The sequence below is a fragment of the Poromitra crassiceps genome, assembly GCF_964638095.1.
Source record: "Poromitra crassiceps genome assembly, chromosome: 5".
Taxonomy (NCBI): domain Eukaryota; kingdom Metazoa; phylum Chordata; class Actinopteri; order Beryciformes; family Melamphaidae; genus Poromitra; species Poromitra crassiceps.
The window spans coordinates 61,038,382-61,050,881 of NC_139642.1; the positions used below are offsets into that span (position 1 = coordinate 61,038,382).

The 12,500-nt window shown below is 42.2% G+C and overlaps 1 protein-coding gene across 1 annotated transcript in view; it reads left to right on the plus strand.

The window, feature by feature from the left end:
- Positions 1 to 423: 423 nt before the first annotated feature.
- The window catches only part of usp32 (ubiquitin specific peptidase 32), a gene marked incomplete at its 5' end in the record, with an annotated part of 112,229 nt that continues 100,152 nt past the window's right edge, over positions 424 to 12,500 (plus strand). The window contains one exon of the mRNA XM_083636991.1: positions 424 to 481. Within this exon, the coding sequence (XP_083493117.1) occupies positions 424 to 481 (58 nt within the window). The remainder of the gene's footprint in view (positions 482 to 12,500) is intronic.

Below are 12,500 nucleotides of genomic sequence, written 5' to 3' on the forward strand. Positions count from 1 at the left end.
TCGTATCTTTACACAACTTTTAGTGGCTCTGTCTGTCACTGCACACTGCCTCCACCTACTTAGCAGAGCCAGACATGAACTGACATTAACGAGTCAAAACAAAACAAACAGTATGCAAAATTCGCACAAAGATACATCAGTTACCCTAGGTGAACTCGCTTGTTTCCGCCTGTCATCATGTCGGCTGTGTGTTTACAACAAGCTGATCAACTGACCTGTAGAGTCAGGTCATGTGACAGAACGGAGGCGTCGCTGAATAACATTCACCCGTTCACCACATACACACACACGATACACACACACATCACCAGGAACCGATTTCACAATAAACGGATAGTAAGGCGACAGACAAGAGAGACAACTACCAACAACGACTCAACTCGCCGCGCTTATTTCCTCACATTGCAATGACATGAGGGGAGCATGGGGGCCAAAGAGTCGCGGATAGGATTCCTGTCGTATGACGAGGCCGTGAAGAGAGGTAAGCCGAACAGAACAGAGAGCGACTAAACCCAGCTCATCTGTGTTAGCTGCCTAGCTAGCTAGCTGCTGCTAGGCTAGTACGGTACATACAGTATGCGGAGAACGTCACGTCAAACTCCGTTACAAATGTGTCAGGTTAATTGGCCTGGGTTATCTGCTTACTAGGTATGACAGCGCGATGGCAAGACCTTCACTGAACTAGCCAACTAGCTATTGTCGTTTATTCAATTCGGCATAACGTTAATGTACATCTGATCCAGCAAAACGTACGCATTTCAACAAAATGTTAACTTTAAGAATGGGTAGTGTTACGTCTATTATCCCAGTATTCATTTTGGAACCCAAGTATATAGCACTTTGGGCGGCAGGGAGCCAACTCCAAAATGTAAATGTATGTAAATACACGCTGCTGTGTTGATTTATGTACGCGCCGAATTGAAGAGTGGCTCATATCGATGTAGAAAATGTCACGTTATTGAGTAGTATTTTATATGAGACGTGCGTCTTTTTTCCGATAAGCAAGGCCACAATTTATTGCCAAATTCTTGAACGAGCTTTGGCGTGACGTTTTCTCGGGCTCCCATAACCGTTATTGGGGCTCGCGTTGGGCTAACGAGCAGGGATGGGCTAAGCTGTCCTCAACAAGCAGAACGTTTGCTCACTTTTTGGCTCGCACTGGCATCGACCTAAGCACTGCTTTATTAGCCTTTTAGTTTGATTAGTCCGTTTAGCTCTTCTCATCGTAGCTAGCAAACACTAGCTTAATGTTTCCTCTGCGATCAGATGGAGAGTTTGTTAGCTGGCTAGCTGTCCCAGAGGGGGAAATGTCTCCAGACTGTTTTGTTTTCCTCCCTGACAGTCGTCGCATGGCGGGTTTAAAGCCTCGCCACGACGCTATGGCTTAAACCATCATCAGTATTTGTGTTAAGCGACGTGACAGGTTGCGTCTGTTGTGTTGTGTAGTCAGGGCGTTTGTCACAACAATAATCCCATCACTGCAATTCTGCTTCACATTGCTATACCGCTGCCCCTGGGTCTCTTATCTATTCTATGGTGTGTGTGTGTGTGTTTTTTTAATGGCAGTCGTGATAACGGACTGGATCTCTGATGCATATGAAGCAGCAGCCTCTCATAGGCGGGTGTCTGCTCTGCTGTAGTGTTAAGTTGATTTATATTATGTCGCCTCAAGTATGATGATGCTGGGATCAGGATCGCGCAGGGCCACACATGTTACTGTCAAGATACTGCAGGGAAACCATACAGCTGACGAGCTGTGCTGCTCAGCTCAGTCAGTGTATATGGGGTGGGTTCACTTATAGGGCTGGGTGATATGGTTGAAATCAATATCACGATAATCATATAAGGATTTTTCTCTTACCAATATATCGCGGTATGGTTATATCATGCAAATGTTAAATAATAAAACGAATGTTCATTTCGCTGAGCCAAATGGTAATTAGGTGTGACATGAAAATATTCAAATAATATTCCTGCCATACCTCATTTAATTTGCTTGTCATCGTCACAATTTAGACGGCAGAAATGTGTGTCGGGATATTAAAACATCTTCATACCATCACGATATATGATTCCACTGATATTCCACTGTCATATTGAATTATCGCCCCCAGCCCTATAGGTGCACTTTTGTGAGAGTTTTTTTGGCAAGCATTGATCAGTAAAACGCATGGAGCAGATCTTATCCCCCCTCCTCCTTGGTGCACTTTACTCCCTGTGTTGGGAGCAGCTGAACTTTGCCTGGATGCCAGGCGGTTGGAGCGTGTCACACATTCATTGAGTTCAACGTCATCTCGTTATGCTAAGGTAAGAGGCCACTTCCAGGGCCTTTATGGAGAAACAACCCATATGGGGCCTGTCCTGCACCAGAAGCCAGGCCTGCGACAGGAGGAAGCAGGCATGTGGGCCTGTCCTGCGACAGGAGGAAGTAGGCATGCTCTGTTTATCTCAACGGCGTAGGCTTTTTTCACTTTGAAGTGTAAGAAGAAAGCATAGCACACCATTTTGCAGTCCAGTTCCTCATAAAGCAGGGGTGTCCAAACTCTTTTGAATGGGGACCAGATTAGATCATGTGGAAAATACCGGGGCTTCTCGCATCATATGGGTTATTATTTAAAATAAAAAAAAAAGGAAGAAAACAGAAAAATCCCATACAATACAATTGTACTCAAAGGCTTTTGTTGACCATCTGAATAGATTAGTTCTGCTTGTGTTGTTCCTACTTGGTGCTTGTCTACAAACTGTATGATAGTGCTGTCATCGTTAGGTGAACGGAAAAAATGCCTAGTGAACTTCCTTGATGAACCAATCCTGTGTGGAGGCGGGGCCACATATTTTGAGAGACAAGCCAAGGGCCACTTAACCCATTGATACCTGATGCAGCATTTGTTTGTGTATCCCTTTAAGAATCGATTCGATTCTGATTCACAAGGTTCCGAATCGATTAATCCCAATTCGATTAGATTCAGATTCGATTAATTTCAATATCGATTTGGTTAGTGATACTCAATCATGTTTTTTGAGTTGTAACCTGAATTACATGACTGTCCAGTTATGTAACACAGGGGTTCCCAACCTTTTTTGCGAAAATCGATCTCTGGACATATGAATCGATATCAAAGGATTAAAATAAAAATCAATTCAAAATCGGAGAATCAGATTTTTTTAACCCAGCCCTAGTCATAATGTTTTTATTTATTTCTATATATTCTCCAGTTGAACAGAAAAGCCACCGCCCGAATAAGCCAGGCCCATTCACACTTAGAACCATAACTATCGGATAACTATAAATCGTTATGAAGTCAATAGAATGGCTCTCACGCTACAACTATAACCATAAAACATCCAAAATGACAACTCTAATGAGATTCTTGGTTCCATCTCGGAGCAATATTTTATAATATTAGTTATCTTTATAGCTATCATTCTAACTGTGAATGGGCCTTTATGCCATTAGCAGCCTTTTACTGGATACTAAATTGCCAGTTTCCTTATTTCAATTCCGTGTGTGTGTGTGTGTGTGTGTGTGTGTGTGGTGCTTTAGACATTCCTCAGGCCCACTCCCATGATGACAGCAGAGTTATCAGCCATACAACCCTTATCTGACCGCTCAGTCACATGACCACATTCCCATTTCCCAAAGCTCTGATAGACACAGACAAGACAGCAGCCATGATGGGCTCAGTTTTCATGGAAACTCACTTAGTGGGGCACTATGTGGAATAATGGCAAGGCTTTGATCTTTTCCCTCAGTAACTATTTACGATTGCTAACCGTCCACAACAGTGCTAGCTCATGCTCAAGCTATTACCTACCTTTTGTCTGCCACAGACTCAGAATTAAGCTACTTCAGTGTCTGATTCATAAGCGTTCACGTTGGCACGTCTCTGTAGATTAGCCTATTCTTGAAAGTAGGGGTGGGAATCGCTGAGTAGCTCACGATACGATATCGTCACGATACTTGGCCCTCGATAACGATATATCACGATACTGCGATACTGCGATACTGCGATATATTGGAAGACGATACATCACGATACCTGTGTAACAAGTGAAAAAAATACCTCTGAAGGCAAAAAATCATGTATTATGCATTTATTAGCAGAATTGACATGAACTCTCTGAGTTCACTCACTCACTCATACCATTTTCGATACCACGGAGGAAAAGTTACACATTAAGTCTTTTTATTATTACTATTAAAACAAGAAAACCTATAGGCTATAACCTACCTACCTACCTATATAATTTCTAAAAGTAGATATTAATGATCAAACATTTCCATTCATGTAGCCTACAGTAATGTTTTTGTTTCAACTACAAACATAAATAAAGTCAACTTGAAACTATGTTTCAACTACCACACACAGCATAATATTTTAGCCTGTTTATTAAAAAAAAAAAAAAAAAAAAAAAAAAAAAAAAAAAAAAAATTAATAAACATATCGATACTTGGCGCCAGTGTATCGATAACGTATCGCGGGTGGAAATATCGCGATAACGTGGGTATCGATATTTTGTCCCACCCCTACTTGAAAGTGGTGCAAATCTGGCATTTTGGATCAGTGCTAACAGAGATACAAATCTATACCTACTTTGTTTTGACATGTGCTGTATAGGGGTGGGAATCCCCAGAGGCCCCAGGATATATTATCATCAAGATCATTAAGTCAGGAATACAATATTATATTACTGCGATTTCTTTTAAATATTGCAGTATATTGTGATTTATATACCTCTTCTCACCTGCAAATTATGTCTCCAAAGGAGAACAAAAATGTCAACATCTGTTTTTTATCTAAAGATAAAGTTCCCAGTCTGCTCATCTCACTTGAGTAATAATATTACAAATATGATTGTCAAGTAATAAAAAATAAATAATGTTGCATGCACCTAACAATTTATATAATAAAATATTGTGATACTTTGTGTATCGATATAGCATTTTCCACACAAAATATTGTGATTCTATTCTATGCTGTCTTGACCCCGCCCACCCCTAGTGCAGTGCACTATCCTTTTCAATAGTGTCCCACCAACCTCCTCGACATGAAAGTGAAAATGTTACTAGCGTTGTTCTGAGGGCGTCCCCGGCGCCTGGCACTCTGGTGAAGCACGCTCACCCTTGTGGTTGACCAGAGCAGTCACGTGCTGTAATGAAGCGGTCGTGGCTCTGACCACACAGCCCTGATAGTGCGTGGGCTAGCTAGCGCGTGCGGTCAGCTAGCAGCGTCAGCAGCAGGCCTTATCAGGCCCAGTGGATAAGAAAGAGCAGCTTTGCATCGGTACCTGGTGCTGCCTGCTGCCCTCCACTCAGGTCTCTGCTGTGTGGAAACACCAGCAGACAGTTGTTTACTCTGCTATTGTAGTTTGCATGCTAGATGACTGTATCATTGTGTGTGTGTGTGTGTGTGTGTGTGTGTGTGTGTGTGTGTGTGTGTGTGTGTGTGTTAGCTTGGTTGATAAATTGGTAGGCAGGGCTGGGTGGAGTCAAAGATACAGTTCAACACTTCACAGTCTTCAGATTCAGATGAACTTTTATCGCCACAGTATAGACCTTATTCGATTGACGTCACTCACATACGGGCACGCCCACTGCCGCCATGTTGTTGACATAGCGCTGCAGCTTTAAGTGACAATCTATGTGAGAGCAGTGTTTATAGGAAGCTAGCCGCCGTTAGCGTTACCTGTATCGTTCCTGTTGTGTTAGGATGGTGACCTGCGTTAGGCATGGCTGTAGTAATGACAGCAATAAAGTCCCTGTGGTTTGTTTCTATCTCTACCGTCCACAGACGTGAAGGGAGCGAGACTGGGGATACGTCAGCAGCACAGGAGAGATGTGTGGATAGTTAGGAGAGACAGGTGAAACTTTCTGACAGCTCCTCACAGCAAAGTCTGTTCACCTCGTTTTTTCTTTTGTTTATTATTACAGGCATTAACGGGCAGCATACAAACAACAACTCTGTTTTTTTTATTGCTGTCATCACTATCGCTATTTTGTAATGGAACAGAAACCACAATAAGGCCGTTACCTTGTCAGCTGCAGGACGGTATGTCAACAATATGGCGCTGTCCGGGGTTAGCGAATAAGGTCTATAGTAATCAGATGACATACAAGGGGAATGTGACTTAGTGTGAGTAATGCAGTGTAGCGGGTTAGGGTTAGGGTTAGTGTGAGTAATGCAGTGTAGCGGGTTAGGGTTAGGGTTAGTGTGAGTAATGCAGTGTAGCGGGTTAGGGTTACTGTGAGTAATGCAGTGTAGCGGGTTAGGGTTAGTGTGAGTAATGCAGTGTAGCGGTCACATCAACAGTAGGGTTAGGGTTAGTGTGAGTAATGCAGTGTAGCGGTCACATCAACAGTCGCAAGACAAAAATACAGAAAGACAATCGCACACTAGAGCCTGACCGATACTGGATTTCTGAGGCCGATACAGATATTAAAGAGTGAAAAAATTACGATATAGATATATTCTTATTATTATTCTTATTATATTTACACATTATATTACACAATTGTTTTGCAACAAGATATTTTAGACAAATAGTGGGAACTTATTCCTTGGAGATAATTATTAGTATTTTATTCAAAAGATGTTCATAAAACATGCATTTGCCCTCTTCAATTGGTCACTTCCTGCGTGTTGAAAGAAGCGTCTATCCGTATCCATATATATAACCAAAATTTAAATTTGAGCAAATCAGGTGACTCTACGACGTCTCTAGGGGGCGCTGTTCTCTGTTACAGCCCCACGCTGTGATTTAGGCCGAGATGGGTGTGTATGTGGCATAATGCACTAGGGATGGGCATTTTAAGCAATTTAAATAGTCGAGTACTCTCCTTCTATTATGAACGAGTGCTCGAGTACTCGCGCGGGGGGCGCGGGCTGTGTGATTACTATGGTAATGACTGAGCAGGGGTACTGCTGTGTATGGGGCTGTTCACACATAACGTTTGCATGGAAAAAGCGCTACCTGGAGCATTTTTTGTCAGGAGAGGGACTGACTGTGATATTAGGTGACGCTAAGCTAACATCTAAAGCCTACCTCAGACAGTATCTCCGATGGTTGGATTTAGGGCTGTGCGATTAATCGATTTTGAATCGTAATCGAATTAATTAGTTAGGACGATGTTAAAAAAATGAAAATCGTAAAATCGTTTTTTTTTTTTTTTTTTTTTTTTAATTTAAATTTAATTTTCACTTTAACTAGGGTAAGTACGTTACGCAGGGCGGCTCTCTCTCATGTACGCATGCTGCTACTTGTCCATTCTCACCGCTGTAAAGTCTCTCTAGAGGCTGTGATACTGGCTACTAAAAACAGCAGCACAATGGACTTATTTCAACACCTCCGACCAAAAAGCAGCTTGTTGCACTGCCGGCTGTAGCCTACAAGATAACGATTGCCACAACACACTCACGCGCGCACACGAACACAGACATTATCACCGGACGATGAAACGTTGCCTTTACAGTTCACATAATAACAAAACAACACGTGAGGCCACCGAGTACTGATAGATTGGCTGTATTCATGGCTGCCTCAGCTGACTCACCTGTCCCTGTGTGTCTGAATTTCCCCCTAACTGCTATCGCAGTTCCACGCATTCCTGTTGTGACTTTGTGTTATTCTAGTACAGATATAACTCCGAGCACGGGTGGTCGCTTAGACACTAATATAATTATCTCACCGAGGAACACGCAAATCCACCAGTGTCAAGTTAGCAAGCAACAGCCAGGAAGTTAAGCATAGCAGCGACAAGCTAAAACAGGAAGTTGAGTTGTTCTACCTTCAGAGTAAAAGCGTAAATTGTCAATTATGAAAAAAAGGGGGGAAAAGAGCTCTGCAGGGCAACAAATGTTTAGAGAAGTATAATAGTATAATAAATCGAAATCGAAATCGAAAATCGGGTTTTGAGAGAAAAAATCGTCAATTTTAGTTTTAGGCAAAATCGCACAGCCCTAGTTGGATTAGCGCTTTGGAGCAGACAAGTTGTGAAACAAGCAAAGGCATTTGATTTCCAATACATGTCCATTGTTGCTGAATAGTGATCACCATGATGCGATTGTCTCCCAAAAAGTGATTCTTTCTCCACATTTCTTGTGACTAACGTTATGGGAAACGACAGTGTAGTCAGTAAACTAGTGCAACGTTTTGAATGAGTTGTATCGGGCGTGCGCTATGAAGAAGCGTGCTTCTCATTCGGGAGAATATCTCCAGGCACCATTTTCGGGAAGAGCTGGAAAACTTCCGGTTAAAACTTTCAAAATAATGTTACTTAAACAAAAGTAAATAGCTTATTGATGCACGTTGGAGGAGAAAAGGTATTTCAACGAAGGAAGCAGCATCCTTGTATCAAAATACTCGTTGTGATGTTATATGGCATGAAACTGTGACGTACTTGTACATTCTGGCTGAATTGACGCCCGGCCGTGCAGTTGCTGCTGGTTGCTGCCAGATCCACATGACGATGCGTGCGTAGATCTTCTAGACTATTTTTAAAGGGGTGGGGAGTGGGGCGAGTACCCGAACAGCAGAAACGTTACTCGAATACTGACGTTATGAACGAGTGCTCGGGTACCCGAGTACTCGCGCCCATCCCTATAATGCACATATAATAAACATTGCAGACTTCTCTGTGCTGCAGTGAACTGAAAGAACTTAGAAGAGGGAGAAATCCACTGATGCTGAGCTGAACTCACTCACACTCGCAAACACACTCAACTCTGTCACACCCAACAGCTGAGTGGGGTTTAGTCTCTGTGTGGAAATGAATTCATAGTTTTTACCTCAGGATTTTGTGTGTGTGTGTGTGTGTGTGTGTGTGTGTAGCTTTCTAAGAACTGAACTCCTGCCCCTCTGGCTTGAGTGTGTTGACGGCAGGTCAGCGGAGGTCACGTGACTTTGGACTTTGCATGCTGCTTCAGACGTCTGGCTGCTACCTGCTCTGCTGCTTCAGACGTCTGGCTGCTACCTGCTCTGCTGCTTCAGACGTCTGGCTGCTACCTGCTGTGCTGCTTCAGACGTCTGGCTGCTACCTGCTCTGCTGCTTCAGACGTCTGGCTGCTCTATGCTCTGCTGCTTCAGTCTCTCAGCTGATGGCAGCAGGCGGTCTGACGCAGAGAACCTGCTGTGAATGTGTGCGTTTAGAGAGATAGATATCATCTGATCTGACTGCACGATAAATCCTATTTTCATCGTCATCGCAATATGAACATGCGCAATAAACACATCGCAAAGAAACGCAATGATGAATAACAAAAATCATTGTATTTACATGCGCCATGCATTCACACTCAGCATTAGGGCTGCCACTAACGATTCTTTTCATAATCGATTAATCTGTTGATTATTTTCCCAATGAATCAATTACCGGTAGTTGTTTGGTCTATAAAATGTCAGAAAATGGTAGCAAATGACGATCAGTGTTTCCAAAGTCCAAGATGACGCCCTCAAATGTCTTGTTTTGTCCACAACTCAAAGATAATATCAGTTTACTGTCATACAGGAGTAAAGAAACCAGAAAATATTCACATTTAAGAAGCTGGAATCAGAGAATTTAGACCTTTTCTCTTAAAATTGTACTCAAAACGATTAATCGATTATCAAAATAGTTGTCGATAAATTTTCTGACGATCGATTAATCGTGGCAGCTCTACTCAGCATGCGATCCTTTTGTGTTCTTGTGTTGTAAATCCAGCGCACACTTTTCCCTTGCAGCGGTGTGCTCCGCCTCTGCACCACAGCCCAACAATTCAATATTTATCGCAAGTCATATCGGCATCGCAATAATGAACAACGTTAACTTCTGGCACATTGCAGATGTTCCTCATATCGTCGGTGCAGGCCTACTAAAGAGTGTGTATATGTGTGCGTTGTGCATGCTGCTGTGGAGAACCAGAACCATTGTGTGTTCTGTGCTGACTGGTAGCCATTGCAGTTAATGCAGCCCAGTGTCCAACACTCCCATCACAGCATCACAGCATCACAATACACTAAGTGTTCTCTATCATGTGCGCACTGCTTTGTTTTCATTGCCCATTTGTTCAGCTAATTGGAACAATTTAGCTATTATCTGCCAGGGCTGTTCTGTGTCCTCGCGTTGGCACAGTGTCGTTGGAGCTCACTGCCACTAATTCACAGCTAGACTGTGCAAATTGGTGCGTAGCAACTGGCAAGAGAGTGAGACATCGTCTCATTTATTGATCGTATATTTTCAGAATCCAGACTAGGCTTCTTCTGTCTAACTTGACTTGAGTAAATACAAAACAGGAGTTAGGTGCCACACACATGTATAGAAACTAAAATAAAGAGTTTTGCGTCAGCAGAGATTGTATTTGAATTTCGTGATTTAAAGTGTCATGCTTATATTCAATAGTTGAATTAAAAAAAAAGTGTTGAATGAGAAAACTGAATTTTGACATTGGGTTTCAATTTAAATTCAATGATGATCACACACATTTTCAAGCCATTGGACTCAGTTTCAAATTGTGCCATAACCGTTGCAGTTCAAATCTGCTGGCACTCGACTCTTCCCTTCCATACACGTTTCCAGAACAGCCGTTGAATCTAAAAGGAGCTAGGAAGGTAGTGAGCTGAGCTCCAGACATCTCCACCAGGCGGACCTTCACACATGGACTGCTGGCTGGCCACATGTAACCTGTCATTTGATTGGACTGTCTAGAGAGATGTAACCTGTCATTTGATTGGACTGTCCAGAGACATGTAACCTGTCATTTGATTGGACTGTCCAGAGACATGTAACTTATAGGTGACATTGTAACCTGTAACCTGTTTGGCTGAGTGGTTTCAAAGTTCTTCTCGTGGAACATTGTAGGAAACATGGAGGTAAGAAATTAATAGTGATCTGTAGTAGAAGAGAGAGACACGTGCTTGTCAGAGATAAGCAGGTAGCAGAAGATCAGCGGGTTGGATTTAGCACAACAACACATGCATTAGTGCTATCTGAGGTGAGGCAGAGTGTCTGTATGACTGCTGCTTAATGGTTGATCTAACGGTGTACTGTGCTAAATGCTCTGGTGGTGGGTGAAAGGATCTGTGTGTGTGTGTGTGTGTGTGTGTGTGTGTGTGTGTGTGTGTGTGTGTGTGTGTGCGTGTGTGCGTGTGCATGTCTACAGTACATTGTTTGAGCAATGTGTCTGTGTCAGTGTGTGTCCTTGTTTAACCTCAATCATCATCTTTTCCCAGGAGATTATGGTTTGTGTGTGTGTGTTAGGGATGGGCATCGAATTTCGAATTTTCGAATAATCGTTGTTATTATCAAGGTCGACTTTTATTATTGAAAGTCGAAATTCGAAGATTTTTTTTTTTTTTTTTTTTTTTTTTTTTTTGTGAGTGAAATGTTGCATTGTCTCCCCTGATTCTAAGTATAGTCGAATCGCTTGGTTTGAGCAAGTAAAACAATTTTTATAAGCATTTTAAGCAAGGTTTATGGAAAAATGAATGGCGGATGAAATCCCATGAAGAGGGAGAGGGGGTGACTTTGGCACCCCTTTGGCACTCAGACCTGAGCCTACTAAATATTTATTGAACCACTCATGATTGTCAAAACTGTTTTTTTTATTTTCGAAAATGTCAATGTCATGTAACATGTTCTTTACTTCAGTGGTGCAATGCTTGTTTGAGCTAAAAATCCACAGCAGAAGCTTATTCTATTAATTAATAAAGCCTTAGACTTAGAATCAGGGGAGACAATGCAACATTTCACTCACAAAAAAAAAAAAAAAAAAAATTTTTTTTTTTTTTTTTACATTTTTTTTTTCTTCTCGAATTTCGATTAAAAGTCGACTTTGGCCAGCGAATTTCGAATAGTGTTTTTGCTAGAAATGCCCATCCCTAGTGTGTGTGTGTGTATGTGTGTGTGTGTGGAGTTGATTTAGCTGCAATTTGCACATTGCAAATAGGGGTGTGTGTGTCAGTGTTGTAATGCATTGCTTGTTACTAATTTAGTAAGTAATACATTAATACCCACTTACATGTACACGTGTGTATGTCTGGCTGGACCGCAGCAGCGGGCGGGGCGACCCCTATGGGGGCGGGGCCACCCCTATGCACGTGCATGTTGCTGACTGACAGTGAATGAGTGAGTGATTTTTTACACCATTCATTGGTCGGTCAAAATTGGTCAAACATTTTGGATCATTTAATTGAACTTCGGTCTGATATTTACTTTAACAAAAAGTAGCAACTTAAACTGAATGTTAAAAATATTAGGGACACTCACTTACTCGTTTTATGGAGTTACAGCATAAGGTGAATTCGGGGAAGTCATTAGGCCTTATTGATTTGCCCTATCAAATCTATAATCACCAAGGACAAATGACTGCATCCATCTCTTTAATGAGATCACAAATCAGGACGATGCCCCCTGAGCACAACTGTCTGGCTCTGCAACTCTTAAGGTCCCCCATGATGATTTCAGTGAGTGTATCAGTACTTTGTGCCTTAAGGTCCCCCATGATGATTTCAGTGAGTGTATCAGT